A 26500-nucleotide genomic window follows, 5' to 3' on the forward strand; every position below is an offset into this window, starting at 1 on the left:
CTTCACTATTTGAAAGTGCAGAGTTGAGGATTGATCTGATAATATTAGAGATGTTTTCTTCCGTATCAGTCGATAAGTTGTTTATGCCTATATAAAGAGTGCTTGAAAACCGCCAAACCATTAGTGCAAAGGGACATGTTATTAAAGCATGATTGATTGTTTCCTCTGATTGTCTACACCAGGGACATAGCGGATCTAATGTCATTCCTCTTGAACGTAGTCTTGTTATTGTTGGGAGACTTCGAGATATAATTGGCCATAGGAAGTGTTTATCTTTGGAATCACTGATAGCCTCCATAATTTATTCTTGACCTTCGGTTCTTGTTCAATGTCCTCTGCTTTGATATGCGTCCGAAGCTTCATATCGTCCCATGATCTTGTCTCTCCTGATTCTGCCATAAGTGTGTTTAAAGTTTCATTATGGTCTTCGTGTAAAGCAGATATTGGCCTTGGAGGATGGGAGTCAATAACATTGTCTAATCCTATTCTTATTGTTTTTCCACCTCCGACATTGTATCTGGATCCTTTTTTTATTACTGAGATACCCACTAGAGGAGAATACCAACCATAAGATTGGTTTTTCCTTGATTTTGCATCAAGAACCGAAGTATCTCGGTAATATCGAGCCTTCATTATTTGTGCAAACATTGAGTTTGGATATTGAATTAAACGCCAAACTTGTTTTGCTAAGAGTGCATCATTAAACTTTTCTAAATCACGAAAGCCAAAACCTCCTTCTTTCTATGACTGTTGCAATTTTTTCCAAGTTATCTAGGAAATTCCTCTTTGTAAGCATCTTTTTCCCATGAATAGTTCATGAGTATTGAATCAATATCCGAAGTAACTCCTTTAGGCAGTTTAAAACATGGCATAGTATAAACGGGCATCGCCAAAGCTATCGATTTCAGCATTATTTCTTTTCCTGCTGGAGAAAGTCTCTTTGCACTCCAACTAGATGTTCTCTGTTTCACTCTAGTGATAATGTACCCAAAGATTTCCTTCTTTTTCCTGCCAAATTCTTCAGGTAATCCTAGGTATTTTCTACCTCCTCCGTGGTTTGGAATCTCAAGTATTGCCTTCAATTTATTTTTTGTTGCTCCATACACCTGGGAACCAACATTATCATAGATTTTGATGTGATAATTTGTTGTCCCGAATAGTATTCATAAACATCAACAACATCTTTCAAAGCTTGACAATTTTTTCTATTAGCTTGGCAAAAGAATAGACAATCATCAACAAATTGAAGATGTGTGATTCAAGGTGTATTGTCTCCAGCCTTTACGCCTTTAATATCTCCATCTAAAACTCGTGATTTGATAAGATGACTCAAGATATCCAAACATAGTATGAAGAGGTAGGGTGATAGGGGATCCCCTTGACGTATGCCTCTCTCCGGTTTGACATGTACAAACGGAGAACCATTGATTAGTATGGAGTAACTTACTGATTCGACAGTCGCCATAATCTAGTCAATCCATTTATCACAGAAACCAAATAGTTCAAGAGTAGTTTTCAAAAAGTTCCACTCTACTCTATCATAAGCTTTGCTAACATCAATTTTAACTGCCATAGAAGACTTTGAGACCCTCTTTCGAACATTTAGGGAATATAGCGACTTTATTAGCTATCATGACATTATCTTGAATAAGCCGAACTGGAATAAAAGCTGCATGTGCATCCAAAATTATTCCATTTAAGTGTTTATCCCAGTCGACAAACTAGGCACTTTGAGATGATTTTGTATAGGACATTGCAGAGTGCAATTGGTCTATAATCAGAGAATGTGATCGGGTTGTCAATTTTTGGGATAATGCAATTGTTGGTATAGTTCATGTTTGGTAACATTATGGATGTTTCGAAGAATTTTTGCTTGTGGCCAACAATATCCCAACATGTTTTATAATACCGAGTGTTGATGTCCAAATCGGTCACAATTAGAATATTTAGTTCGGTAAAAAGGAGGTCGAAGTTTTTTTTAGAGATCGGTAAGAGATACAAAAGGCGGGTTACAAGGCTAACTTAGACGAGTTAAAGTAACTTGATTAAGAACCGAAGACGAACTTCTTGAAGTGGTCAGTAGTAAGCCAAGGAACTGATTGACCCAAGGCAAAGAGTCCGACCCCTTAGTCGATACAGTTACCATGCTTACCATAAAGACTTCAAGCTCTATACTGGCACGAAAGGACCAAGCGCACTGCGCTTTCCCGTTTCAGAACTATTTGGCGAGTTATCTTGTACTTTTCTTGTCCTTTTTCCCTTTTTTTCTGAACCCTTTTTACGGACGATGTACGTCCGTATTTATTTGGAACTGTGTCGGTTCGTTCCCTAAGAAGACCAAAATACCCTTCCTTCTTAGGAAGTTTATTTGGGCCTTTAATGGGCCGAGCCTTTTGTTAAGGGTGTGGATCCACCCTTAACAGTATTCCCCCCCCCCCCCCCCCGCCTTCAGTTCGTAGTCTTTAGGCGGAGAACTCTATTCGAAGGTCGGTAAATCTGAACGAGTTCTGAGGAAGTGAAAGATCGCGCATGAGATTCTTCGGTTTTCGATGCTAGAGGTCGAATCGTTGCCTGCGGTTCTCCTCGCACGTGAAATCTGGAAGTCGTACCGTCACCAAACGCGTGTTGTAATGATTACGCCTCGGGGGGTCTCCTCTTCTTCTTTCATTTTCCTCATCTTGTCTACGAGTCATCCCTTGCTCCCGAGTCATCAGGTATATTCCCTCATTCCCTTTCTTAAGGTCGTTCTTCTCTTCTTACTTCGTCTTCGATGTCCTCCCCCAGATCCGCTTCCTCTGATTCCTCTGCCGCAAGTCATCTTCGGCGAGCGACCTCTTCAGACTCCGATGACGTCAACAGATCTAGTCGTGGTGGGCAAAAATCATCGACGAGTTCTCGCTCTGATTCATCTTCCGACTCTACCTCACTCTCATCTGGCGACTACGAGTTCATCTTGTCTTCCTTGTGCGATGCCCTCTCTAATTGATGAGAATTTGCAGGATTCGGGTGTTCCCGAAGATCATGTCGTCGTTCGTGGTTCGTTTGTCGGTCATCACTCATGGTTCGAGGAGGCAAATTCTCTCACATGTTCCCCGGACCTCTATCAAGCTCGAATCGGCAGAGAGGACGGTTAGTCTCAGCGCATTACATCCTCTTCCACCCATTATTATTCCGGACGAAAATCAGCGTCCCTGGGATGTTCCGGATGGTCATATCTATCTCTTGGAGAAGCTTTTCACCAAGTGTGCGATCAACTTTCCCCTCCCTGCCTTCCTGATGTCTTACTTGGAGAATTGCAAGATGGCGATATCCCTGTTTGCAATGGCGACCTTCCGGAATGCAGTCGGTATCTCTATCTTGGCCGAGGCGTTGGGGATCGACCTTTCGGTGGAACACTTCGAGGAGCTTACTCGGTTTATTCCCACGAATAGGAATAAAACCTCGGGCGTTTATTACGTTGGTTCGAGGAAGCCGATACTCGTCGAGGGGACGAAGGGAAAAACTTACAACTGAGCCGGCTCATATTTCTTCATGAAGATGGTTCTTGGGGTCGTCGAAGACCCTTCAATTCCCTTATATTTTAGGTGGAATCTTTCACCCGGTATCCGATCTGCTCTGTAGATTCCTTGTCTTTAATTTTATTTTTTGTGTGGTACTTAACTCTTTTTCTTTTTTCAGTTTCTGTGCCAAGGTGTCTACTCCCGTACCCCCTGCCTTTCGTGCCGAGATAGAAAAGATTAAGTCAGTTGGACCTTACGTTTGGCCGGGATTGACTCAAGCAACCGGAAAGACATCAGTGAGGGTTGCAAACTCGTCAAAAACAAAGATTTCAAAACCCAAGGCAAAAACTTTAGTGCCGACAAGTGAGTATTTGGTTGAGCTATAAGTAGACGACGTTTTTTTTTTGACTATCTGCATGACCAGCAGGAATGGGGCGTCTAAACTTGGAAGTTCCCGACGTTTCTGCTCGTTTGCGACGACCTACTGGGGCATCGTCCACGCCGCCTTCCGGTCCTCCTCCTCTGCGCGAGCGTTTTGACGACCCGCTGCTCGAGCAATTAGCGGGGAATAAGATTGCTTTGTCGCAGGACGCCCGTCTTGTCGAGGCACATGCGGGGAAGAAGGTTGTAGTTCCGTTCCCGTTTTCAAAGAGTCAGGTCAAGGCAGCTGAGGTTGCGAGAACTAAAAATTCTGGTCGTCCGGACGGGGTGGAGCAGGTTAGGGTGAGTACTCAGAAGAGGAAGGATGCTACAGGCTCGTCGGTTCCTGAGTCGGCGAAAAGGCAGAAACAAGGGAACAACGAGTGGGATTTCTGCTACTCCATCTCGACCCGTGCTTTCCCGACCGACTTTGCCTCTTGTGCCGAGCTATTTCGCAAGATTCACTTTGGTACAGGGAATCTCATACCGGTCACAGATCAACTGGCGACGGCTTTAAGCTCTAACCGGAAGCTGAAAGACAGGCTGTGAAGTTTGAGCGTGGTTAAAACGGGCTGGTAGCCGAGAGGAATGAGCTTTGCACCAAACTGGAGGTCGCCGTTTGGTTGCCGTTTCTAGGGGTCGGCTCCCTTTTGAACTTCTCTTTTGTCCGCTTTATAATTTAATAGTCGTTCATTTTACTTTTCTTTCCCCCCTCCCTTTTTTTTGGGTGCGCTCTAATCTGCTCTACTGGGTCGTCTCCTTTGTAGCCGAGCTGTGACTTGGTTTACAAGTGAAATTTTAGGTGCGGCTTGCGGTGGTCGGCTTACCCCTACTTTGCGAGTTGCAACTCGGCTTAAAATGAATTTTAGGTGAGACTCGTGTATGGTCAGCTTATCCCTTTTTTGCGAGTTTGCGACTCGGCTTAAAAACAAATTTCTAGGTGCGACTCGTGATGGTCGGCTTATCCTTATTTTGCGAGTTTGCGACTCGACTTAAAAACGAATTTCTAGGTGCGACTCGTGATGGTCAGCTTACTCGTGTATTGCGAGGTGCACTCGGTTCTTAGATAGCAGCCTTCGAAGACTCTTTTCTGACAAACGTGATAGTCGAAAGATTTTTTTATTATTGGTAGCTGTGTCCCGTTAACGGGACTGCCTACATACCCCCGATCAGGAAGGATCAAGCCACTCGTAGTTCAATTTACATAGATAACTGATACTTAAAGAAAATAGGCTACGCAGAGCCGGGTTTTTTTTTTGAGGTTTTTTTTTTAGTAGTAGTAACGTTAGAAATGCATCGAGTCCCATTTTTCCGGCATTTGGCTCGGCGGTGTTCTCGAAGAGTTTTCGTAGGACGAGGTCCCCTTCATCGAAGTGTCAATTGTGGACCTTCCTGTTGTAGTATTTTGCCGCGGTGAGCTGGTAATTTTGAATTCGCAAAAGTGCTTTGTCGCACTCCTATTTGAGCTCATCGAGCCGATCCAAAAGCATCTGCCTATTGAGTGCGGTATCCTGTACAAGCATTGTACGTTGAAGGCTCGTACTACCGACCACGGCGGGCGCCATTGCTTCCATTCCGTAGGCGAGGGAAAATGGAGTTGTGTTTGTTGCATGTCGTGGGGTCGTCCGGTAGGACCAAAGCACTCCATCGAGCTCTTCAAGTATGGTCTTATTTGTTGTTTCGGCCTGCCCGTTTCTTTGTGGGTATCTCGGTGTCAACTTTCGTAACTTGATCCGCCATCTTGCGCAGAAGTCCTCGAATTGTAAGGATATAAACTGCAAACCATTGTTGGTGACTATTTCCATACGAAGATCTGAACATCTTTGGCTTTGATGTTGGCGTAGGACTCGGCTTCGACCCATTTGGTGAAATAGTCAGTGAGGAAGAGGATGTAGCGTTTTTGTCTGGACGTGGGTAACGGGCCGATAATGTCCATTTCCCAATGCATGAATGGGTATGAAGCTATGCCAGCTCGAACCAGCTCGGTCGGCTGATGGATGATGGGGGCGTGTCGTTGGCACTTCTCGCATTTGGCGACGAACTTCTCACAATCAAATATCATTGTTGGCCAGTAAAGGCCATGCTTCTTAATTCGCAGTGCCAGGGCTCGGCCTCCTGAGTGATTACCTCTGGCCCCTTCGTGGGTTTCCATCATGACTAGCTTTGTGTCGTCGCCGTGTAAACATAACAAGAGGGCGCCTGACGCGGTCCGTAGGAGCAAATGTTCCTTCATTAAGGTGTAGTGGGCATTTTTTGTTCGCAACCGTAGTTTGGCCTACATGTCAGTTGGCACATCGCCATGTGCGAGATAGGCGCGTATTTCGACTCGCCATTCTGTCTTGTCGTCATCGGAGGGAGGTTCGAACTGTCGTTGCGAGGTGGCGGCTTGCCGGGTGGGCCTGATTTCATTAGGTTGGTGAAGGGTGAGACATGTCTCTCTTCAAGTTTCATCTATGTTTTGCGTATCAATGCTTTCTACTGGTATGATTCGTCGAAGGTCAGGATCCGATGTTGACGCGAGTGCTGCTAGGGCGTCGACTGGAGCATTTTTCCCTCTTGGAATCTTGATGAGTTCGAACTCGTCGAAACGCTTGGACAGGATTCTGACAACATCGAGGTAGGCGGCCATTGGTGCGGTTTTGGTGTCATATTCTCCACTCAATTGGTTGGTGACGAGTTGAGAGTCGCAGAAAGCTCTGATCTGTTTGATTTGCATCCCGCTGGCAAGCTTGAGTTCGGCGATGAGTGCTTCGTACTCGACGACATTATTGGTTGCCTGGAACCGACGGCGGAAGGACTGCTCCATAATTTCTCTGGTCGGAGATGTTAGCCGAATCCCCATGCCGGAACCTAGATGAGAGGACACACCGCCGACATGCACGATCCATTGTTCATCTGTTGGGTCAGAGGGTGTTGGCTCGGCCCCGTCCAAAGGTAGTTCAATTAAGAAGTCAACTAACACTTGGGATTTAGCGGCCGGGCGGGTACGGAATTCGATGTCTTACTTGCTGATTTCAATTTCCCACTTCGGTAATTGTCCGGATTGGTTTGAACTGTGCAATATAGATCGCAACAGTTGATTGGACAGGACGGCGATGGTGTGCGACTGGAAATACGTTCGGAGCTTTCCTGCCGAAGTGACGACTGCCAGGGCGACCTTTTCGACTGTCAAGTAATGGGTTCAGCATTTTCGAGGTACTTGCTTATATAAAAGATAGGTTGTTGCTCTCCTCGGTCGTCTTTGACGAGTATTCCGCTGACCGCTGACACGGAAACCGCAATATACAGGAATAAAACTTAGCTGAGTTCTGGCTTTGCAAGTACTGGTGGTGTTGACAAGTAACTTTTCAGTTTTCCAAATGCGTCGTGGTAGGCCTCATTCCATTAGAAATTTCCTTTGGTCTTGAGGAGTTGGTAAAATGGCAGGCACTTATCTGTCGATCTGGATATAAAGCGATTCAGGGCGGCAATTCGCCCAGTTAGTCGCTGCACCTCTCTGGCATTCTTTGGCGAGGGGAAGTAGATGATCGCCTTGATTTGCTTCGGATTTGCTTCAATTCCCCGCCGAGTTACAAGGTAACCCAAAAACTTCCCTGACTTGACTGCAAAGGTACACCTGGCTGGATTCAATTTCATCCCGTACTTATTCAGAGTGTCGATGCACTGTCGGAGATGAGTAATATGATCGTCGGTGCGCTGTGACTTGACGAGCATTTCGTCTATGTATATTCCCATGGTCCTGCCGAGCTGCTCGGCGAACATCTTATTAACTAGTCGTTGGTAAGTTGTTCCTGTATTTTTTAGGCCGGAGGGCATGACCTTGTAACAGTAGGAGCCCCTATCTGTGATGAATGATGTCTTTTCTTGGTCATCCTTGTGCATTAAAATTTGGTTGTATCCCGAGAAGGCGTCCATAAAGGTTAGAAGCTCGTTGCCCGCAGTTGCTTCGACGAGCTGGTCGATCCGTGGTAGTGGGAAGCTATCCTTTGGACAAGCCTTGTTAAGGTCGGTAAAGTCCACGCAGACTCGCCATTTTCCGTTTTTCTTTTTTACGACTACCGGGCTAGCTAACCACTCGGGGTACTTGACTTCTACAATGGATACGGTGCCGAGCAGTTTATCGACTTCGTCATTCACTGCTTGCAACCTTTCCGGGCCTAGCTTACGTTGTTTTTGTTTGACTGGCTTATGCATTGGGTCGGCGTTGAGCTCGTGTGTTGTAACGGATGGATCGATTCCTTTCATGTCGGTCACAGTCCAAGCGAGCGTCGATATATTTGTCTTGAAAAAAAGGATCAGCTCGTTGTGTATAGCTACAGTTATTTCTGTTCCGATATTCACGCATCGTTTCCCGTCAATCTCATCGAGGCTTACTTCTTCTAGTTGCAGCGACGCCCTGTTGGATCGGGGTCGGTTTTCCGTCGGTCGATGACAGGTTGTCGTTGCCGACCTGTTGCTTTGATTGCTATAACTTCTTCGCTGCGCGAATCTTGTGTTCGATCAGGAAGCAGGTCCTCGCTCTCTGCTGGTTGCCGTGCAATGGAAACACACCTTTTGGGGTTAGGAATTTGACGCATTGGTGGTACGTGGACGGGACTGCCCTCATCTTGTGGAGCCATGGTGTTCCAAGGATAACGATATAAATAGTAGGCTTGTCGATGACGACGAATTGAGAATACCTCGCCATTCCTCCGACAAAGATCGGCTGATCGATGGTGCCGACTGACATGAGATGATATCCGTCAAAACCGGTTAGAGAATGGCATTCTAGCCTAATGTCGCTCTCGCTGACCTCCATCTGTGCCAGGACGTTTCCGAAGATCACATTTACCGAGCTTCCGATGTCGATCAGAATTCTCGTAACTTCGCTTTCTCTGAACAAAAGTTCGACGACCAACGGGTCGTTATGTGGGAAATCTAAGCCTTCCAGATCGCTATCGTCGAAAGTTATCGTCGTGCTTTCTGAACCAGTCCTCGATGGCCAGGATTTCTTTGTTTCGGCTTTCCTGGTATAATCCCTTATCGACCTGATCAAGTCGTTGCACCCTGCTAGCCCACTCATGATCATGTTTATCTTTCTTATTATTGGGGGGCGTTGGTCGGGCTGATGATCCACACGCGGTTGTTTTTCGGTATTGGTGTCATGCGGAGCCTCTATCTCGTCCTCATTTTGGTCGGCGAGCGCCTTGGAGTCGTTCACGAACTTCCGGGCGATATTCTCGGCTCGTTTGGTGTCATTTTTTCCGGGCCAGGTTGTTTTGCTTCTGTCAGACTCGACGACTATTGCTCCTTTTTTGTACTGTTCCATTAGGATCGCTTGGAGGTAGCGGCATTCTTCGGTCGTGTGAATGGTACTTTGATGGTAATCGCAATACAAATAAATTTATATTAACATTTTTGAAGGACGTCTTATAAATTTAAAATATATATTTTTTTAGTATTATATGTAAATACATACATGATTTGCGATAAAAGTTTACTAGTTACAGACAAAAAAATTTAGAATGTTTAAACATAGTTAATTTGACACTATAACCGAATAAAATAGAGATATAAAACCTAGTTGTTTTGATTATGTTCTACGTAGTTTATAATGTGTATTAATGTATAAAATCAACTCATGTATAAAAAGAAAATAATAAAATGTTAAATATCATTCTCATATTACAAAACTATTAAAAATCAATCCAAAACTCACAAAACTAATAAATATAGTATTTCACAATTAAAAAAAATTATGTTTAAAGGAATTAAGCTTACACTAAAGAAACAAAATAAAAAAATACATAAAATAATAAAGGAGATTAAATTAGAGACTATTAGAAATTTTTTCTATTTGTTGAGATAATAGTCACACATATTTGTCTTACGCATTTAGTAAACCATTTATTTATCTTTTTGAATATATATATATATATATATATATAATATAAGCTGTGGAAAATAATAATTTTGCAATAATTTAGGAAAATACATTTTTTATTTCCATTTTTTCTGTAAAAGAAATATAAAAATATTTCCAAGTTTCCTCGGTAATAGATATATTATTTAATTTAAGTTATTTTGTTTAGATGAATTCTTTAATTTTTCAAAAAAAAAAATAATTTATATAAAAGTGATTTTTGATTTGATTTTAACAAATTCCATTTGATGGATTTTAATTTAAGTAAAATATTATTTAAGGTTCAAAATTGAAATTAAATAGGTTATTAATTAATATAAAACCTAATTGACCAAAATTATTTAAAGAAGGTATAGATGGACAAACTTTTAAAAAAATACTCCTTTTTTTTAAATTTTCCCTTATAATAAAGCGTTACCAAAGAATTATTTATGGGAAAATGGACAGTCAGAGAACATAAAAAATCAGAGGAGAATCCAACTTAAAAGCAAAACAAAATATATGACTTGACCAAAATGTTTGCCAAATCTGCAGATATGAGGTTTCCATTTTTTTCAATCTTTGTGTTACCATATTAATTTTTTTACATCATTTGGGTATTGTAAACTCTATAAGTATGAAAGTTCAATATTCGAAGCCTACATCCTAAATCTATTCCTTCAACCACAATGAGATTGTTCTTAGTGTTTGTGATTCTCTTTGGCTTTTACAGTGAAGCCTATGGGAAAGGATCTTTAGATATCGATATGAAATTGAAGGCTCTTAACAAGCCTGCGTTGAAGACCATCAAGGTACATAGTTGCCTGAATTTGAATGCAAATATATATATATATATATATATATATATATATATATATATATAACATCTTGTGTATATTTTTTGGCTTATGACTTCACATATCGATTGTACATTATTTTTAGAGTGAAGATGGAGATATAATAGATTGTATTGATATCTATAAACAACATGCCTTTGATCATCCCGCTTTAAGAAACCACAAGATTCAGGTAAACAAATTCTACACACACCTATTTGTTATAATAATAAAATTAACAAATAAATATAATAAATAACATTTGCAGACTCCGTAGATTTATTTTTAAAAATAGTTCTTAATTAATTTTTTGGTTAAATTTCCTTTATTTGCTTTGTACATAAGTATTGTTCTATCGTTAAACAGACTACATTTATGCATGCAGATGAAACCAAGTATGGAGTTTGGTGCAATGAAGAATACTATTCCAAACAACGGTTCTGATGAACAAATAATGTCTCAGATTTGGTCAAAATCAGGAGACTGTCCTATTGGGACAATACCGGTTCGCAGAGTTAGTAGAGAAGACATAAGAAGAGCCTCTTCACCGTCTCGTTTTGGGAAAAAAACTCCTCGTAGATACAGTTTTCTCGACAACGCACTTCAGAACAAGGGCAATTTCAATATAACTCCTGAAAAAGTAAACAGTTCCCGCCCAAGGTTAATATCGGTACGTAGCATCGCTTTTAGTTTCGGAATTGTTAAATCTATCAAAGCTTTTATTTTTTTTAAAGATTTCTAGAACATTAGAATTTCAAGTTTTGACAAAAAAGACAATTAATATCAAAGGGCTTGAATTAATCGCAGTTAGGTTCTAAAAATAACGATTAAAACCTTTTTCTGGTTAATTGGAAACACTTATTGTTTGATTATGATATAGGAGGCAGTCCTTATCGCCCTAGGGTACAATTATTATGGCGCTCGATCCGATCTAAATGTGTGGAATCCTCCGAGAGTTCAGGCCAGCGATTACAGCTCTTCTCAGATCTGGCTACTCAGTGGACTGTCAGATAACTTTGAAAGCATAGAAGCTGGTTGGGCGGTAAATTTTCAACCCCTAGAATTGTACTATATATTGATCTTGAAGTAACTAGTAAATAGATCGCCATAAACCAATTTCAGGTGAATCCAAGGCTTTTCGGTGACTCTCGCACACGTCTCTTCATCTATTGGACTGTAAGTACACCATTTCACAAATACTGATCGAATTTATAACATTTCTGGAGTTTATAACTTATCTTTCTATTTGGATTTGCAGAAAGATGGATATGATCAAACAGGGTGCTTCAACCTCTTATGCACCGGTTTTGTGCAAACAAGTACTACGATTGCCTTAGGTGCAACGATAGCACCCGTTTCGAGTCCCTCGCGAAAACAATATTACTTCACCGCCAGCATCTTCATGGTAACAATTTCTACAAAATCATCTCCCAAAACCCCGAACTAAATTAAAAATTTTGTGCTATTTTTTTTTGTATATGATTTGGTTAATGCCCCAAAAAATTGGTGTTACAGATCAACATTTCAAAGCTAAAGTTTCCTTTTGACATGTTTTAAACGCGACATGAATGCTCTTTAGCATAAAATGTTTTAATGATCGATGGTGCTTGCAGGATGTAAACAATTTTGGGAATTGGTGGTTGATTTGCGCAAACCACGTGATAGGTTATTGGCCAGGGTCACTCTTCAATTACCTCAGACATAGCGCAATTGCTGTGCAGTGGGGTGGAGAAGTCCATAGTCCTAACTTGTGGAAGAAGCCGCACACAAAAACTTCAATGGGGAGTGGACAATGGGCATCTTCCTTATGGGCCAAAGCTTGTTACCACACAAACATTAGGATCAGAGACAATTCTTTGCAGTGGAAATATCCTAAGTATCTATCCGAGTACGCTAATGAGAACAAATGTTATTCAACAAATCTGCATCGGAGAACGCAAAAGTCAGAGCCCCACTTTTACTTTGGAGGACCTGGCCAGAATTCTCGTTGTCCCTAATCTCATATTGATTTTATCAATGTTCATTCTCCTTTTTTATTAATCTTACATAAAATTTGGAAATGAAATTATGATTAGCAAAGAGTTCTTCTCCATAAAATATAAAATTATAAAGAAATTAATAATGAATCTTCCTAAAATATTACTACAATATATATATATATATATATATATTAATTTATACTGACTAGTTCATTAAAATAGTTTTCCACAAAATGTATAGTCATTGTACAATTTTAAATAGAAAAATTCCTGGGTACACCACCCAAAAATTGTCTTTTTATTTTATTTTCATAATTAGTTTGTGCATATTCTCTAACTAAAAGTTAACCATTAGAGGAACAAAAGGAAAATGATTAAAAAGAACAATGCGGAACGGAATAAACAAATTTTTAGGAATGAAAGGAAAAGATGCAAACAAGAAACAAAATAATAACTGGTGACCAAACAATAACAATATTTTTTAAAATATATTAAATATTAAATAAATTAATCAATAAAAATACTAATACTACTTTTAATGTATATAAAATAAATTTTACATTTGATTTAAAAAAATAAAATTTGTGAATTAAATTTTAGATACATCATATTAAATACGAATAGTTAATATTAACATAAAATAAGAATTTAAGAACAATTTAAAATATTATTTTGTTTTTATTTACGATATAAACATCGTTTAAATTTATTTTACTATTCATACAATTTTCAAGTTAAGCATTCAGATTAATTTAACATGAACTTTTATATCAAATATATTTTTCTGCCAGTACTGTGAAAAATATGAATATTATTGTATTATAAAATTGAAATATTATTAAAAAAAAATTTTAATATTTGTTCTTTTTTTTTTTCATTTGTTCCTCATCAATTTTGGGGAGGAACATTTTTGTTCTATTGTTCCTCATTTTATGTGGAATATAGAAGAATGATGAGAAAATAATATTCTTTTTAAATGGTAAAAATTTTGAGAAATGAATAAGAATATCATATTCTTCCTCGTTCTTTTCCTAAATTATGGTTACCAATTGGAGTCAATGTGTAACCCCACCACCATATGTCACATGAAAAGGCATGTTATATTTTTTTTGGTTAGACAACAATTTTAATGGTCCTTAAAGTTTATTTTTCTTTATTCCCTAATTGTTTTAAGCCTCTTATTTTCCTTTCTTTTACTTTTATTAAGAAAAAGAGAGACCTTGCAAAATACATTCTGATTTCATTTTTGAGTGAGACCAACAGAAAATAAAGCAATTAGTAAATTCACCATCCTATGGAGAAAGGTACGTTAAGCAATTTTTAAAAGCTTTTATTCTTGTTTGTTGACAAAAAAAAAAAAAAAAAAAAAGCTTTTAAACTTGTTTAAATATAAATAGTGACGGTAGAGACATGCTTTCTCCATAGGATGATACATCACCAGTTCACAACATATCAACATCTCAAAAATTGTCACATGTACATTCTTACTATTCTAAATAAAAATATATCAAAAATTCATAGAAAACTAGAATCTCAATTATTCTAACATTTACCGACGCCTTCGTTTACTTTTAGTTTCAAATTCTAAAATATTATTGTTTATCGAACTCAAAAGCTTTCTCAAGTGTTTATAAGCTTAAAAAATTGGACGAGAGAGAGATCTCAATGAAAAATAAAGACCAAAACAAATTTGCATGTAATGCGGGAGTATATATAATGTATTTGAACCTTGTCGGTATGAATTTACCATGCAAAATTGTATGAATTATACCAGGGATCGAGTCCTGCTTCCTACGAATGTAAGAATTTGGCTAAAGGACTGACCAATTATGGCATAATGGAGGGATCGAATCCTGCTTTCTACGAATGTAAGAATTTGGCTAAAGAGCCGATCAGTTATGACATAATGGTTGACAAAAAAAATAAATACGCATATAATGCCGGTAATAACTATTCAAGCCTATTAATTTATTTAGATCTTCAATGTTGAAGACGAATAAAGTATTTGAATAAGATACTACTCCGTATATAAAAATCTTTTATTTATAATATAAGCATAGCCTCGTCGTGTTAAGTAGCATAGAAAGCTAATTAAAATATGATTATTGTTATTATGATTATTTCACAAAAAGCTTGTAACATGTAACATGTAAATTATTATTAATGAACCCTCGATGCATGAGTAACACATGCAGAGAAAACGATCGTGTTGAATATTTATTGTGTCCACCAGATACCAATCCATTTTAGATAACCTTTTTCAAGAAACATAAACTAAAAGAAAATGAAGTAAATGTGAAGGATTCTCTTTTAAATTACCAACAAGTTATTATCAAATAAATTTAAATAAAATGAAGTAAATGTGATGGGATCCCCCCCCCCCCCCCCCTTTAATTACCTAATATATCTATATATGGATGTAATATGTATATATTGGTTGCTTGCAATTGTCTTGTCATTGGTGGAGACATATAGTGGCTCAACTTGTTTTCACAAAATATATCTTTGGTCTTGTGATTGTAAGTTATAAATTTTCGTGCTGATCTTTCTGGAAAATGCAGGGTCTTACTAATAAATCTTATGTATCATGATTCGTTGAACATTCAATTATATTGGTGAAAAGCGATTTACCACTCACTATATCAAACTCTAATACTACCTCCAAATTATATTGTCTTGGTGACACACTTATGTCTTGTCGTTCTTTGGCCAAGATTTTTGAATCATCAACTCCTTCCAATAATTTTCTATATAATTGACAACATATTGTAATAAGAATATCTCTATCAAATTATCGGGATTTTAAGGGTTTGATCAAGTACTACAACTTAGCCCTAATGTCAAAATGACATGGACCCAAAAAAAAAAATCACACTATATGATTGTTTGTAAATCCTTATTGTTGAACCACTTCTCATCGGATTTTTACCGAGATTACAATTGGTTTGTCATTTACAAAAATAATAATAAAAGAAACACATTCGTAAGTAGAAAAAGGTAACTTGGTTATTTTCATTGCATTCCCAAAATGTTACAAAGTTTTCTAATTCACTCCAGTTATATGAACAATTATCATATAAAGGGACCACACGCTTTCAAAAATCACTTTTGGAGGAAAAAAAATATATGAAAAGCTAGTGAGTGATGATAATCGATCGGAGATGGGGCAAAAATATGAGAGCGACAAGGAACGTGAGTCACATGGAACGATCGATCATATTATACAGCAAACAGAAGTCCCCACACCAACATGAATTGGTGTCATATATATGAATGTGAAGGGCCAAAATCATCAAAAAGAAGGTGTTGTGTCATTGTGGACCTTGATTAAGGGTAAACTCGTAATTATTTTTATTTCTATTTTAATTTTTTTTCTTTGATTACACTCTTTAAATTATTTTTTTCCCGAAATCGGCTATGAAATTATTGGCCTCTTTTTTGGCCCACCATAACAATCCAACCACTTTAATTCCTTCTTAGTACAACAACGGCTACTTCACTTTAACATTTGTCTAGCCTTTTTCTATTTTAAGTCAAAATCTTGACAATGCACATGACCCCTTAGGAATCTTCATTAACGATATTATTATCGTACATATATTATAGGTTGTTAATCATTCCCAGCTAACTCGTTTGGATAATATTTAAGAACAAGATGGTTTGAAATATTGGCATCGTTTCTAGCCACTTGTTTAGGAAACCATTAATTTATCACTTATGAGTCAAGTTTAAGACCCAAAATACATATAACGTACCCATCAATATTAAATAAAATATTTCATTTGACATGTGACTAGAATATTATCGGTGGTAAACCTTTGGTTAAAAACGAGGGGGAATTCACGATGATTCGACCCCTTCCTAGATGTGGGACAGATGAGGAATCGACCATAATCCTAAGATTTTCATATGCTCTTATAACTTACAATTACTCGAAAACAAGAAGACTAGAAGGCAGGTGGTTAGAGCATGTGTTGTGGACGGACCGGTACAGGTGGATGGTCTCATCGATTAAAATGTAGATTCAACAGAGTGGCCGGCCTTTTGACATATATATTTGGGTCAGGTTATTAATGGTGTTTTTTTTTTTTTCCCGATCTCTCTTATTTTTTTGACGAACTAATATTAAATCGAATAAATTGACATAATATATTCATGTACATCCGCATGTTATGTATATAAACAATGTTCAATCGGCTCGAATCCTTCGAACCAACATACAAATTAAAGTCGTTGAGAAAAGAGAATCTGTAAATACTCAAACATCAACATAGAATGTGGAAAGGAGATATATATTTCCAAGGATATCATAATTTACTTGAAAGACAATGAACATAAATCAAAGATGTATTGCTTTGATCATGATAACGCAACACCTCTTTAATTCGTGTGGCCAATTTTTTCAACTCTGGTGAATTGTTTTTTTAATGGTGAAGTTAACAAGATAAAAGAGAAATCAAACTACTAACTAAGCAATTAACAAAGTTTTTTCAAACGATTAGAAACTAACATTGGATCAAGGGTCTAACACGAATCGAAAAACAAATAATGATGAAAGCGGTTGAGATAAACACAATCATAGAACTTTAAATCACTTATTTTGACTAGTTCTCTTTTAAGACACACTAACCATCCTTGTAAATCACCATACTTTACTAAATTTTCATTTGAAAAATAAATAACCAAACAACTAGTATATTTGTAAACTCAAAAATAACCTTAATTTTAATTCTCCTTGACTAAGAAAAAATCAATTAATTTTTGTTTAGACATTTTCACAAACATCTTTTGAGAGGAAAACCCTCCTAACTAGATTATAATGATAAAGTCTAGTCTACCATTAATAGCAAAAAAAATTAAGAATCTAACAACACTTGGACCTAGCTAGATATCAACATCTAACTACTAGTTCAGCCTAATCAAGCATAATTCATAACCCAAATTATAATACTCATGCATTTTAAAGACGAATAAATACAAAGAGAAATGAAAAACATGGTTTAATTGAATGATATATATGGAGAGATGAAAAATTGTTCACTATTGCATCAAAATAATTAAGACGTTTGATCTGAATAAAAATGTATGGGAAAGTATTTTAGATTTATTAACAAACATAAAGAGAATAAACATTGTTTTAGAGTTCATTAAACATGCTTAAATAGTCAAGAAATTAAGATTGGATAGAGCCTTAATAAATCGGGCTAGATCTTTGGTAAACAAGGACGATTTGGAGGGGTGAACCAGTATTACCGTTAATTTTGTTAACATGGTTGTACATGTGAAAAACTTAAAATAATTTCTTTGACTATCTAAATTATCAAAACATACTTATTTGTTTTTGTTTTTGTAAGTAGTACTAAAATAACTTTACATTTAAGCATTTACAAAATTTTCAAGATAGGTTACGTCGTACGTAGTATGAAGTGATAATAAATCTCATGAATACGAGGATAAAACACGGAAAATGTTTTATGGTAATTATCTCCAGGGCTAATGATAAGTATTTTAATATAAAAGGTAATGCTCACATGCTAAAAGCTTGCATGGGATTCCACAAACAATGGTGAACAAAGATTTCACAAGTAGTTTTAGAGTGGAACCCATACGAGTGTAAAGGACCATCAGGGTAACAATCTTGGTTCGTAATGAGGATGTTGTATTATGTGTATGGGTGATTGTAATATCCTGAAAATTGGTTGTGAACGGAGAAACTTAAAAGATAAAGAACTACCAGTAACGTTATTATATAGTGTATGCATCTTTTTTGTAGATCATGTCAATAAAACTGCAGATTTAATTGCGTTTATGTTAGAGAATTTTTAGGATTGGTATCATAACCACACTGTTGTCTCGAATGATTTTTAATTCTGGTGTATGTTTATTATTTATTCTAGAATCATGTCTTAGATACGTTATATTTTACTTTGTTTTCATAATCTCATATGCTTATATTACTTTTTTTTTTTTTTTGAACAACCATGCTTATATTACTTAATACTTATTTCTTTTGAGGAAATTAAAAAGTGTCAATTCGATGCTATAATAAGAAATATATACTGTTATTATGATGATTCGAATTCGTGTGGTAACTCAACAATGACGCTTTTAAAATCACTTGGTTACATAATTTATTTGATTAATTTAGATGTATCAGCAACATCCAAATGAGTTTGAACTTGAACTAAGATTTATAATTTAATATATGGACATAACAAATTCCTTTCTTTATTCTCATTTATAAAGATGATAAAAAAATTTGAACAATAATCACAACATAACACATAATAATATAAGTGAATCTCCTAATCAAGAAAAAAAATGGATGTCTTCGTAGTTGAAAAAAATAGGGTGGTGGTTGGCTTTAGACATTGGACTTTCTAACCTAAAATTGTTTCTTTACATTACAACTTCCAAATCAGAGCTGTTAATTCACTTGACTACACATAGTCTATGATGTAGAAATCTCACAAATCACAAATATAATCAAATACCAAAAATAATTACTATAGATATTAGAATATCTCGTTGCAAATAATGGTGTCAGGTTTTTATATCAATCAAAACTGAATTTTCTCGAGAAGCATATTTCGAAAATTAAAAAAAAAAATATTATTCGCAGAAAAAGAAGAGAAAGGGAATCTATTGTTACAGTATAGATTATATAGAAAGGAAAATAAAATAGGTAAATAAATTTCCTTTTATAATTGCGCTTTAGATTGCGGTTGTACCACGGCTCTGCGCTTGCTTTTAAGAACTTGCCGGTACTAAATTTCATATACTCCAATTAAAAGCTGGCTCGATACCCCAAATATTTCATTTTCATTTTATTTTATTTTCATAAAATACTAATCATACATTATATATATAAAAAATCATATCATTATTTTTTTAAAAAAATATACTAGAATTTTATTTTTCTTCTTCTTGTTCAATTATTATGACACTCCCGTGTTCCTAATCTCCTCTCTCTCTCTCTGTCTATCTCTCTTTCTTCTCTGCTTACAAAATCTTTAAAGATTTCATCTTTTCACGCTAAAGGTTATTAAAAAAATTCGGTTTTAATGAAGAGAGAGCACAACCACCGTGAATCATCCACCGGAGAAGGTGGGAGTTCATCAATGACGACGAAGGAAGAAGCTGCTGGAGTTGACGAGCTTTTGGTGGTTTTAGGTTACAAGGTTCGTTCTTCCGACATGGCTGACGTGGCGCACAAGCTTGAACAGTTAGAGATGGTTCTTGGTGGTGATGGTGTCTCGAATCTTTCTGATGAAACTGTTCATTACAACCCTTCTGATCTCTCCGGTTGGGTCGAAAGCATGCTCTCGGATCTTGACCCGACCCGGACTCAAGGGAAAGCTGACTCGGAGTACGATCTGAGAGCTATCCCTGGGTCAGCAGTGTACCCACGTGAAGAGCACGTGAGCCGTCGGAGCAAGAGGACGAGAGTTGAATCGGAGATGAGCACCACGCGCTCTGTGGTGGTTATGGATTCTCAAGAAACTGGAGTGCGTTTGGTCCACGCGCTTTTAGCTTGCGCTGAAGCTGTCCAACAGAACAACCTGAAGTTAGCCGACGCGCTGGTGAAGCACGTGGGGTTACTCGCGACGTCTCAGGCTGGTGCGATGAGGAAGGTCGCGACTTACTTCGCTGAAGGGCTAGCGAGGAGGATTTACCGGATTTACCCTCGTGATGATGACGTTGCTTTGTCGGATACATTACAGATTCACTTCTACGAGTCTTGTCCGTATCTCAAGTTCGCTCACTTCACGGCGAATCAAGCGATACTTGAGGCTTTTGCTTCGGCTGACAAGGTTCATGTTATTGATTTAGGGCTTCATCATGGTTTACAATGGCCGGCTTTGATTCAAGCTCTTGCTGTTCGTCCTAATGGTCCACCGGATTTTCGGTTAACTGGTATCGGTTCTTCGTTAACCGAAATTCAAGAAGTTGGTTGGAAACTTGGTCAGCTTGCGAGTAATATTGGTGTCAATTTCGAGTTTAAGAGCATTGCTTTGAATAATTTGTCCCATCTTAAACCGGAAATGCTAGACATTAGACCCGGTTTAGAATATGTTGCGGTTAACTCGGTTTTTGAGCTCCATCGCCTCTTAGCTCAGCCCGGTTCGATTGATAAGTTTATATCCACGATTAGATCAATCCGACCGGATATCATGACTGTAGTCGAGCAAGAAGCAAACCACAATGGTACGGTTTTCGTCGACCGGTTCACGGAATCCTTACATTACTACTCAAGCCTATTTGACTCGCTCGAAGGCCCCCCGAGCCAAGACCGAGTAATGTCGGAGTTGTTCTTGGGACAACAGATACTTAACCTTGTGGCTTGTGAAGGTGAAGACCGGGTCGAAAGGCACGAAACACTAAACCAGTGGAGAAACCGGTTCGGTTCGGGAGGATTTAAACCGGTTAATATTGGTTCGAACGCATACAAGCAAGCGAGCATGTTGTTGGCATTTCATGCTGGAGCTGATGGTTACAATGTGGAGGAGAATGAAGGTTGTTTGTTGCTTGGATGGCAAACTCGACCGCTTATTGCAACATCTGCGTGGCGGATCAATCGTGTGGAATGAATAAATAATGGGAATGTGGACATTGTGCTATATACTTTATTGCATTGCTGATTAAAAAAAAAAAAAAAGTCCCACGTTTCCCAAATTTTTATGAATACTAAAATTTTGTTCACGAGATTTTGACCTCGCACAAAGTCTATTTGAGGTCAGGCCAGTAAGATTTGATCATATCAGTTGTTTTCATTCGAAAGGTCAAAAAGAGTTTTTTATTTCTTTTTTTATTGATTTATTTGTTTGACTAATATATATATATATATATATGTTTTAATTTAGTAATTTTTGTATCATAAATAAAAATATGAGTAATAAAAATAATCTAAAAAAATGTATATGAGAAGCTAAAAGAGAGAGAGTTTTATATTTATTATCGAGAAGAAGTGTATTCTACAATTGAAGCAATATGTTCATATTTATAGTGTAAAAACATAAACAATTACTATTGTAACAGTTAAGACAATGGACTCCGGAATAACTTGTATACGCAAATGTTTTGTTGGCTTTTGTAACACTCCCCTTTGGAGTTCATTGTAGTTTGTGTCTTTCCAAGGGATATTGTTGTCTCGTTAAAAACCTTCTACTAAAATCTTTTAGAAAAATCATATTAAGATAAAAAGAGTACAATCATATTTACTCCCCCTTGAATAACTAAAGTATAATACTCTAGAGCTCTCGTTGATATTCCAATATTATGGACATCTTTTCTGAATATTGAACTAGGCAATGATTTTGTAAAAAGATCTGCTGCATTGTGAGATGACCTAACATATCTTACTTCAATTACCTTATTCTTCTCAAGCTATTGGGTATATAAGAAGAACTTTGGAGGGTTGTGTTTAATCTATCGCTTTTGATATAGCCTTCTTTCGTATGAGCGCCAAGATATGGTGGTGCCCCCAATAGTAAAAACATATCCAGTTTGTGATTGAGCTTTGTGTGGATATGATAAATATCCTACATCTGCAAAACCCACCATTTGATCTTTTGAGTCTTTAGGATAAAATAATCCTAAATCAATAGTCCCCTGAAGGTAACGGAAGACATGTTTTATCCCATTCCAATGTCTTTGTGTAGGGGATGAGCTGAACCTTGCCAAAAGTTAACTGCAAATGATATATCAGGCCGAGTGCGATTTGCAAGGTACATTGGTGCTTCAATTGCACTTAGATACGGTACTTCAGGACCAAGATCTCCTCATTTTCTTCATGTGGTCGAAAGGGATCATTTTCAACATTAAGTGATCTAACAACCATTGGTGTACTGAGAGGATTTGCTTTATCCATATGAAAGCGTTTTAAAACTCTTTTAGCGTATGTTGATTGGTGTACAAATATTCCCTTGTGAGAATGTTCAATCTGTAAACCAAGACAAAACTTTGTTTGTCCGAGATCTTTCATCTCAAACTCTCATTTTAAATAGTTTGTTGCTTTTGGTATTTCCTCTTGAGTTCCAATGATATTTAGATCATCAACATAGACCGCTATAATTACAAATCCGGATATCGTTTTCTTGATGAAAACACAAGGGCATAGAGGATTATTCACATATCCTTCTTTAGTTAAGTACTCACTAAGACGATTATACCACATACGCCCAGATTGCTTTAAACCATATAATGATCTTTGTAATTTTATTGCGCATAATTCTTTGAGTTTAGTAGCTAATGCTTTAGGCATATTAAATCCATCAGGAATTTTCATATAGATATCACTATCTAATGGTCCATATAAATATGCCGTTACAACATCCATGAGACGCATCTCTAGATTTTTATCAGCTGCTAGACTCATTAAAAATATAAACGTGATAGCATACATAACGGGAGAGTATGTTTTCTCGTAATCAAATCCTGGTCTTTGAGAAAAACCTTGGGCTACAATACGAGCTTTGTACCTTGTTATCTCATTTTCTTCATTACGTTTGCGGACGAAAACCCATTTATAACCAACAGGTTTTAAACCCTTAGGTGTGGCCACAATTGGTCCGAATACATTTTTTTTCTTAAGAGAATCAAGTTCGACTTGTATTGCATATTGTCATTGTATCTAGTCATGTCTCTTTTGACATTCATATACTGACCTTGGTTCTGGATCTTCAATTTCTTCATTTATTTCCTTTGAAACAAAATAGGAAAAAACATCATCCATTTTATTTTGATTCTATATCTTTCCACTATGGATATAGTTGATATGAATCTCATGATTTTCTTCATTTTCATGTTGCTCTATATTGGTGGAAGAGTCATGATTTTTCTATAATATTTTTTTTGTCATTTTGGGAGTCTCATGTTTTTCGACTTCCTTTCTTTTCCTAGGATTTTTATCCTTCGCACCAATTGGTCTACTGCGCATTAAGCGTATTCTAGACTCATGTGCTTCATCAATTTTTCCATGTTCTTGTGAGATTTCAATTCTAGTAGGAGCATTTGCTGCTGGTATATGTGATTTAGTTACCGTTTTGATATCTAAAAATGCATCAGGAAGTTGATTGGGTATACTCTGTAAATGCATAATTTGCCAAACTTCTAGTTCTGACTGCTTTGTGGGAGGATCAAGGTGTAATAGTGATGGTACACACCATTTGATATCTTTTTCCATCTTTTTATTTTCTCCCCCTGGAATCGGAAATTCTTTTCATCAAAGTGACAATCAGCATAACGTGAAATAAATACGTCACCAGTTTGAGGTTCTAGGTATCGTATAATTGATGGGGAGTCACAACCAACATTTATTCCCAACCTTCTCTGTGGTCCCATTTTTGTATGTTGTGGAGGTGCAATCGGTACATATACCGCACAACCAAATATTTTTAGATGAGAAATATTTGGTTCTTGACCAAATGCTAACTGTAATGGGGAATAATTCTGATATGCACTTGGTCTTATGCATATAAGTGATTCTGCCTGCAAAATAGCATGTCCCCATACTGAGGTTGGTAGTTTTGATCTCATGATCAATGATCTTGCAATTAATTGCAGACGTTTAATTAAAGATTCCGCGAAGCCATTTTGTGTATGCACATGGGCTACATGGTGTTTAAGAATGTTACATGTGTGTAGTCTCCGACGTAGATTGGAAACAATAAGAGAACATGAAATTGGAAAGTCTCCGGCGTATCTGTGATTTGTTCAGAAATTTTGAGTCCGTATAGTATATAGTAGTAACAAGGAAAAGTAACTAAACTACTATTAGTGGAGTTATTGGTTTGAGATTTGAAAAGAGTTTTAGAGACTTTATATGTTATGTAAGAATCTGTTGTTATTAGATCAAGATTTTATTAAACTCTATAAAATTTATGTGATTTGTAAGAAGTCATTTAAATTCTTAACAAATCTGGGTTATTGGATTCATACTTTTATAAAGTCATTAAAAGTTTTGTGTTATTCAATTAAAACAAAAGAATCTAAGATTGTTAATGAATTCAATTATTATAGCCCTGGGACAAAAAACCGAACCGAAGCAACCGAACCGAACCAAAATTTTGGGTATTCGGTTCGGTTTCGGTTATTAGGGCTAAACCGATCGGCAAGCTTCTAAAACTAAAATTGGTTCTCGGTTATTTCGGTTCGGTTCCACTTAACCGATCGGTTAACCGAACTTAATTAAACCTAGTAATAGACAATAGTCTTCACTTCACTTCTTCAAGCTTCTCTCCGCCTCTTTTCTTTTTAGTTTTTACGCGACACAAACGGCTAGTGATTCTACTTCCTGTCTGCTTCAATTTAATTTCGTCTCTGCATTCTCAGGCTCTTAGCTTAGTCTCTGCATCATCTCAGTCTCAGCTTAACTTCTGTTTGGTGAGATTCATTTATTTGATTTTTCATCTTTTTTTTTCTCTACTTCATTACAGATTACAGTTTTGACTTTGATCTTCTTTAGTTCTCTAATTCTCTTAATCAAACGTCATAGAGTATTAGAAATTTAGAATATTAGTTGTTGTTGTCTTTTTGTTATATTATATTAGTTGGATTGTTTTTTTCTATTATTGGTTGAGGTTTAGGGATTTTGATTTATGAGTAAGATAAAACTATGAATCTTTATTGGTGATGATTTATGTGTGAATTAAACAACAGCAATTGGAGCCATTTGCGTAAGATAAAGATATATTATTATGTATGAAGTTTGAACAAAAACAGCAATTGGAATCAGCTTTTAGTACCAACGGTCGTATTTTGGATCCTTTTCGAAGTTGTTTGACACCTTATATGACAGAAGCTTTGGTATGCACACAACAATGGTTGAGGAATTCTATTGCAGAGGAAAAACTTGCTAACTTGGCTGAAATGTTTGAAGAGCTTAATTTCCATGAATCACTTGGTACCACGACTAAAACCATTGAAGAGTAGGTCATTAGACCAGTACCATCATGAGGTTTGCCATATGGTTTGTTTCAGCTTCTCTACTTGTTTATGCTTCGTCTATAATCTTTGTTTTGACTTATATATTGTTATGTTTTGGTAGCTAGTCTGATTAGTGTTGTTCTTGTCTAATTAGTGTCTTCTTTTTGTTCTGACTTTTTTGTTTTTTTCCTCTTTTACTTGTTGTATATTCAAGATCAAGAGTCAAAACCACTTGGAAAGGAGCGTGTTGATCTGTGTCAAAGAACCACAAGTGGTACAAAGGATGTTTTCAGTTTGTGTTATGAGTGATTTATTATGTTATGTCTCCCTTTGATGTTTGTTTTCAGTTTGTGTTATCTATGTATGACTTAAGACTCATGTTATGTCTACGCTCAGTACTATATGTTTTCAGTTTTTGTAATGTATGAAACTATGACTTATGCTTACGTTATGTCAGATCAATTAATTAGGTGAGCATTGCAATATCATTACAACTTATACTTTACAACACTACACATTATAGATTATAGATTATCATCATTTATATATCTCTTAAATTGATTTTTATCATAATATCGATAAAAATCAATTTAAAAATGGATAAAAAGCAATTAGAAAGGCAAAACCGAAATAACCAAACTTATCCAAATTAAATCTGAATTAACCGAATTAACCGAACAAAATCGATTTTATCCGATTTTTTTTTTGATAATTTCGGTTTATTTCGGTGAAAAAATAAAAAACCGAATTTGTCTACAACCGAACCGAACCAAACCGATTTTGAGTTTCGGTTATTGCGGTAACAAATTCAAAATCTAAAAAAAACCGAAAAACCGAACCGAAAAAACCGAAGTCCGAGGGCTAAATTATTATGTTATTGGTTCATGATTTTGTACACTTTCTTCACAAAATAAAATCATGTAAAGTATCACAAAAATACAAGGATTGATTGGAGCA

The 26500-nt window shown here is 36.8% G+C and overlaps 3 protein-coding genes and 1 long non-coding RNA gene across 4 annotated transcripts; 3 read left to right on the forward strand and 1 right to left on the reverse strand.

Annotated features, from left to right (window-relative positions):
* Positions 1 to 5377: 5377 nt before the first annotated feature.
* Positions 5378 to 5782, reverse strand: LOC147925543 (uncharacterized). The gene has a single exon (XM_087492667.1). The coding sequence runs from the start codon at positions 5780 to 5782 to the stop codon at positions 5378 to 5380; it is 405 nt and encodes a 134-aa protein (XP_087348793.1).
* A 4671-nt stretch (positions 5783 to 10453) lies between these two features.
* LOC104750414 (protein neprosin-like) lies at positions 10454 to 12759 on the forward strand. The gene is made up of 7 exons (XM_010472207.3): positions 10454 to 10613; positions 10744 to 10830; positions 11023 to 11307; positions 11518 to 11679; positions 11760 to 11813; positions 11896 to 12042; positions 12251 to 12759. Exons 1-7 carry the CDS (start codon positions 10491 to 10493, stop codon positions 12632 to 12634), a joined length of 1242 nt encoding a protein of 413 aa, XP_010470509.2. The 5' UTR covers positions 10454 to 10490; the 3' UTR covers positions 12635 to 12759.
* Positions 12760 to 19350: 6591 nt separating this feature from the next.
* LOC104750416 (DELLA protein RGL1) lies at positions 19351 to 21237 on the forward strand. Its single transcript, XM_087493448.1, has one exon. The coding sequence runs from the start codon at positions 19681 to 19683 to the stop codon at positions 21205 to 21207; it is 1527 nt and encodes a 508-aa protein (XP_087349574.1). The 5' UTR covers positions 19351 to 19680; the 3' UTR covers positions 21208 to 21237.
* A 3596-nt stretch (positions 21238 to 24833) lies between these two features.
* LOC104750417 (uncharacterized) lies at positions 24834 to 25990 on the forward strand. Its single transcript, XR_015583518.1, has 3 exons — positions 24834 to 25000; positions 25416 to 25586; positions 25758 to 25990. It is a non-coding gene; the product is annotated as an uncharacterized LOC104750417 (long non-coding RNA).
* Positions 25991 to 26500: the final 510 nt, after the last annotated feature.

This window comes from Camelina sativa, chromosome 16, assembly GCF_030686135.1.
Source record: "Camelina sativa cultivar CO46 ecotype springtype chromosome 16, ASM3068613v1".
Classification (NCBI taxonomy): domain Eukaryota; kingdom Viridiplantae; phylum Streptophyta; class Magnoliopsida; order Brassicales; family Brassicaceae; genus Camelina; species Camelina sativa.

What these genes read in the sequence shown, in the direction of transcription:
- LOC147925543 (XM_087492667.1), bottom strand. Translation starts at nt 5,782, where the DNA reads ATGGGTCGAAGCCGAGTCCTACGCCAACATCAAAGCCAAAGATGTTCA.
- LOC104750414 (XM_010472207.3), top strand. Translation starts at nt 10,491, where the DNA reads ATGAGATTGTTCTTAGTGTTTGTGATTCTCTTTGGCTTTTACAGTGAA. An exon ending in CCCGCCCAAGGTTAATATCG is followed by an intron (nt 11,308 to 11,517) that starts GTACGTAGCATC and finishes ATTATGATATAG; the next exon opens with GAGGCAGTCCTTATCGCCCT. An exon ending in GCATAGAAGCTGGTTGGGCG is followed by an intron (nt 11,680 to 11,759) that starts GTAAATTTTCAA and finishes AACCAATTTCAG; the next exon opens with GTGAATCCAAGGCTTTTCGG.
- LOC104750416 (XM_087493448.1), top strand. Translation starts at nt 19,681, where the DNA reads ATGAAGAGAGAGCACAACCACCGTGAATCATCCACCGGAGAAGGTGGG.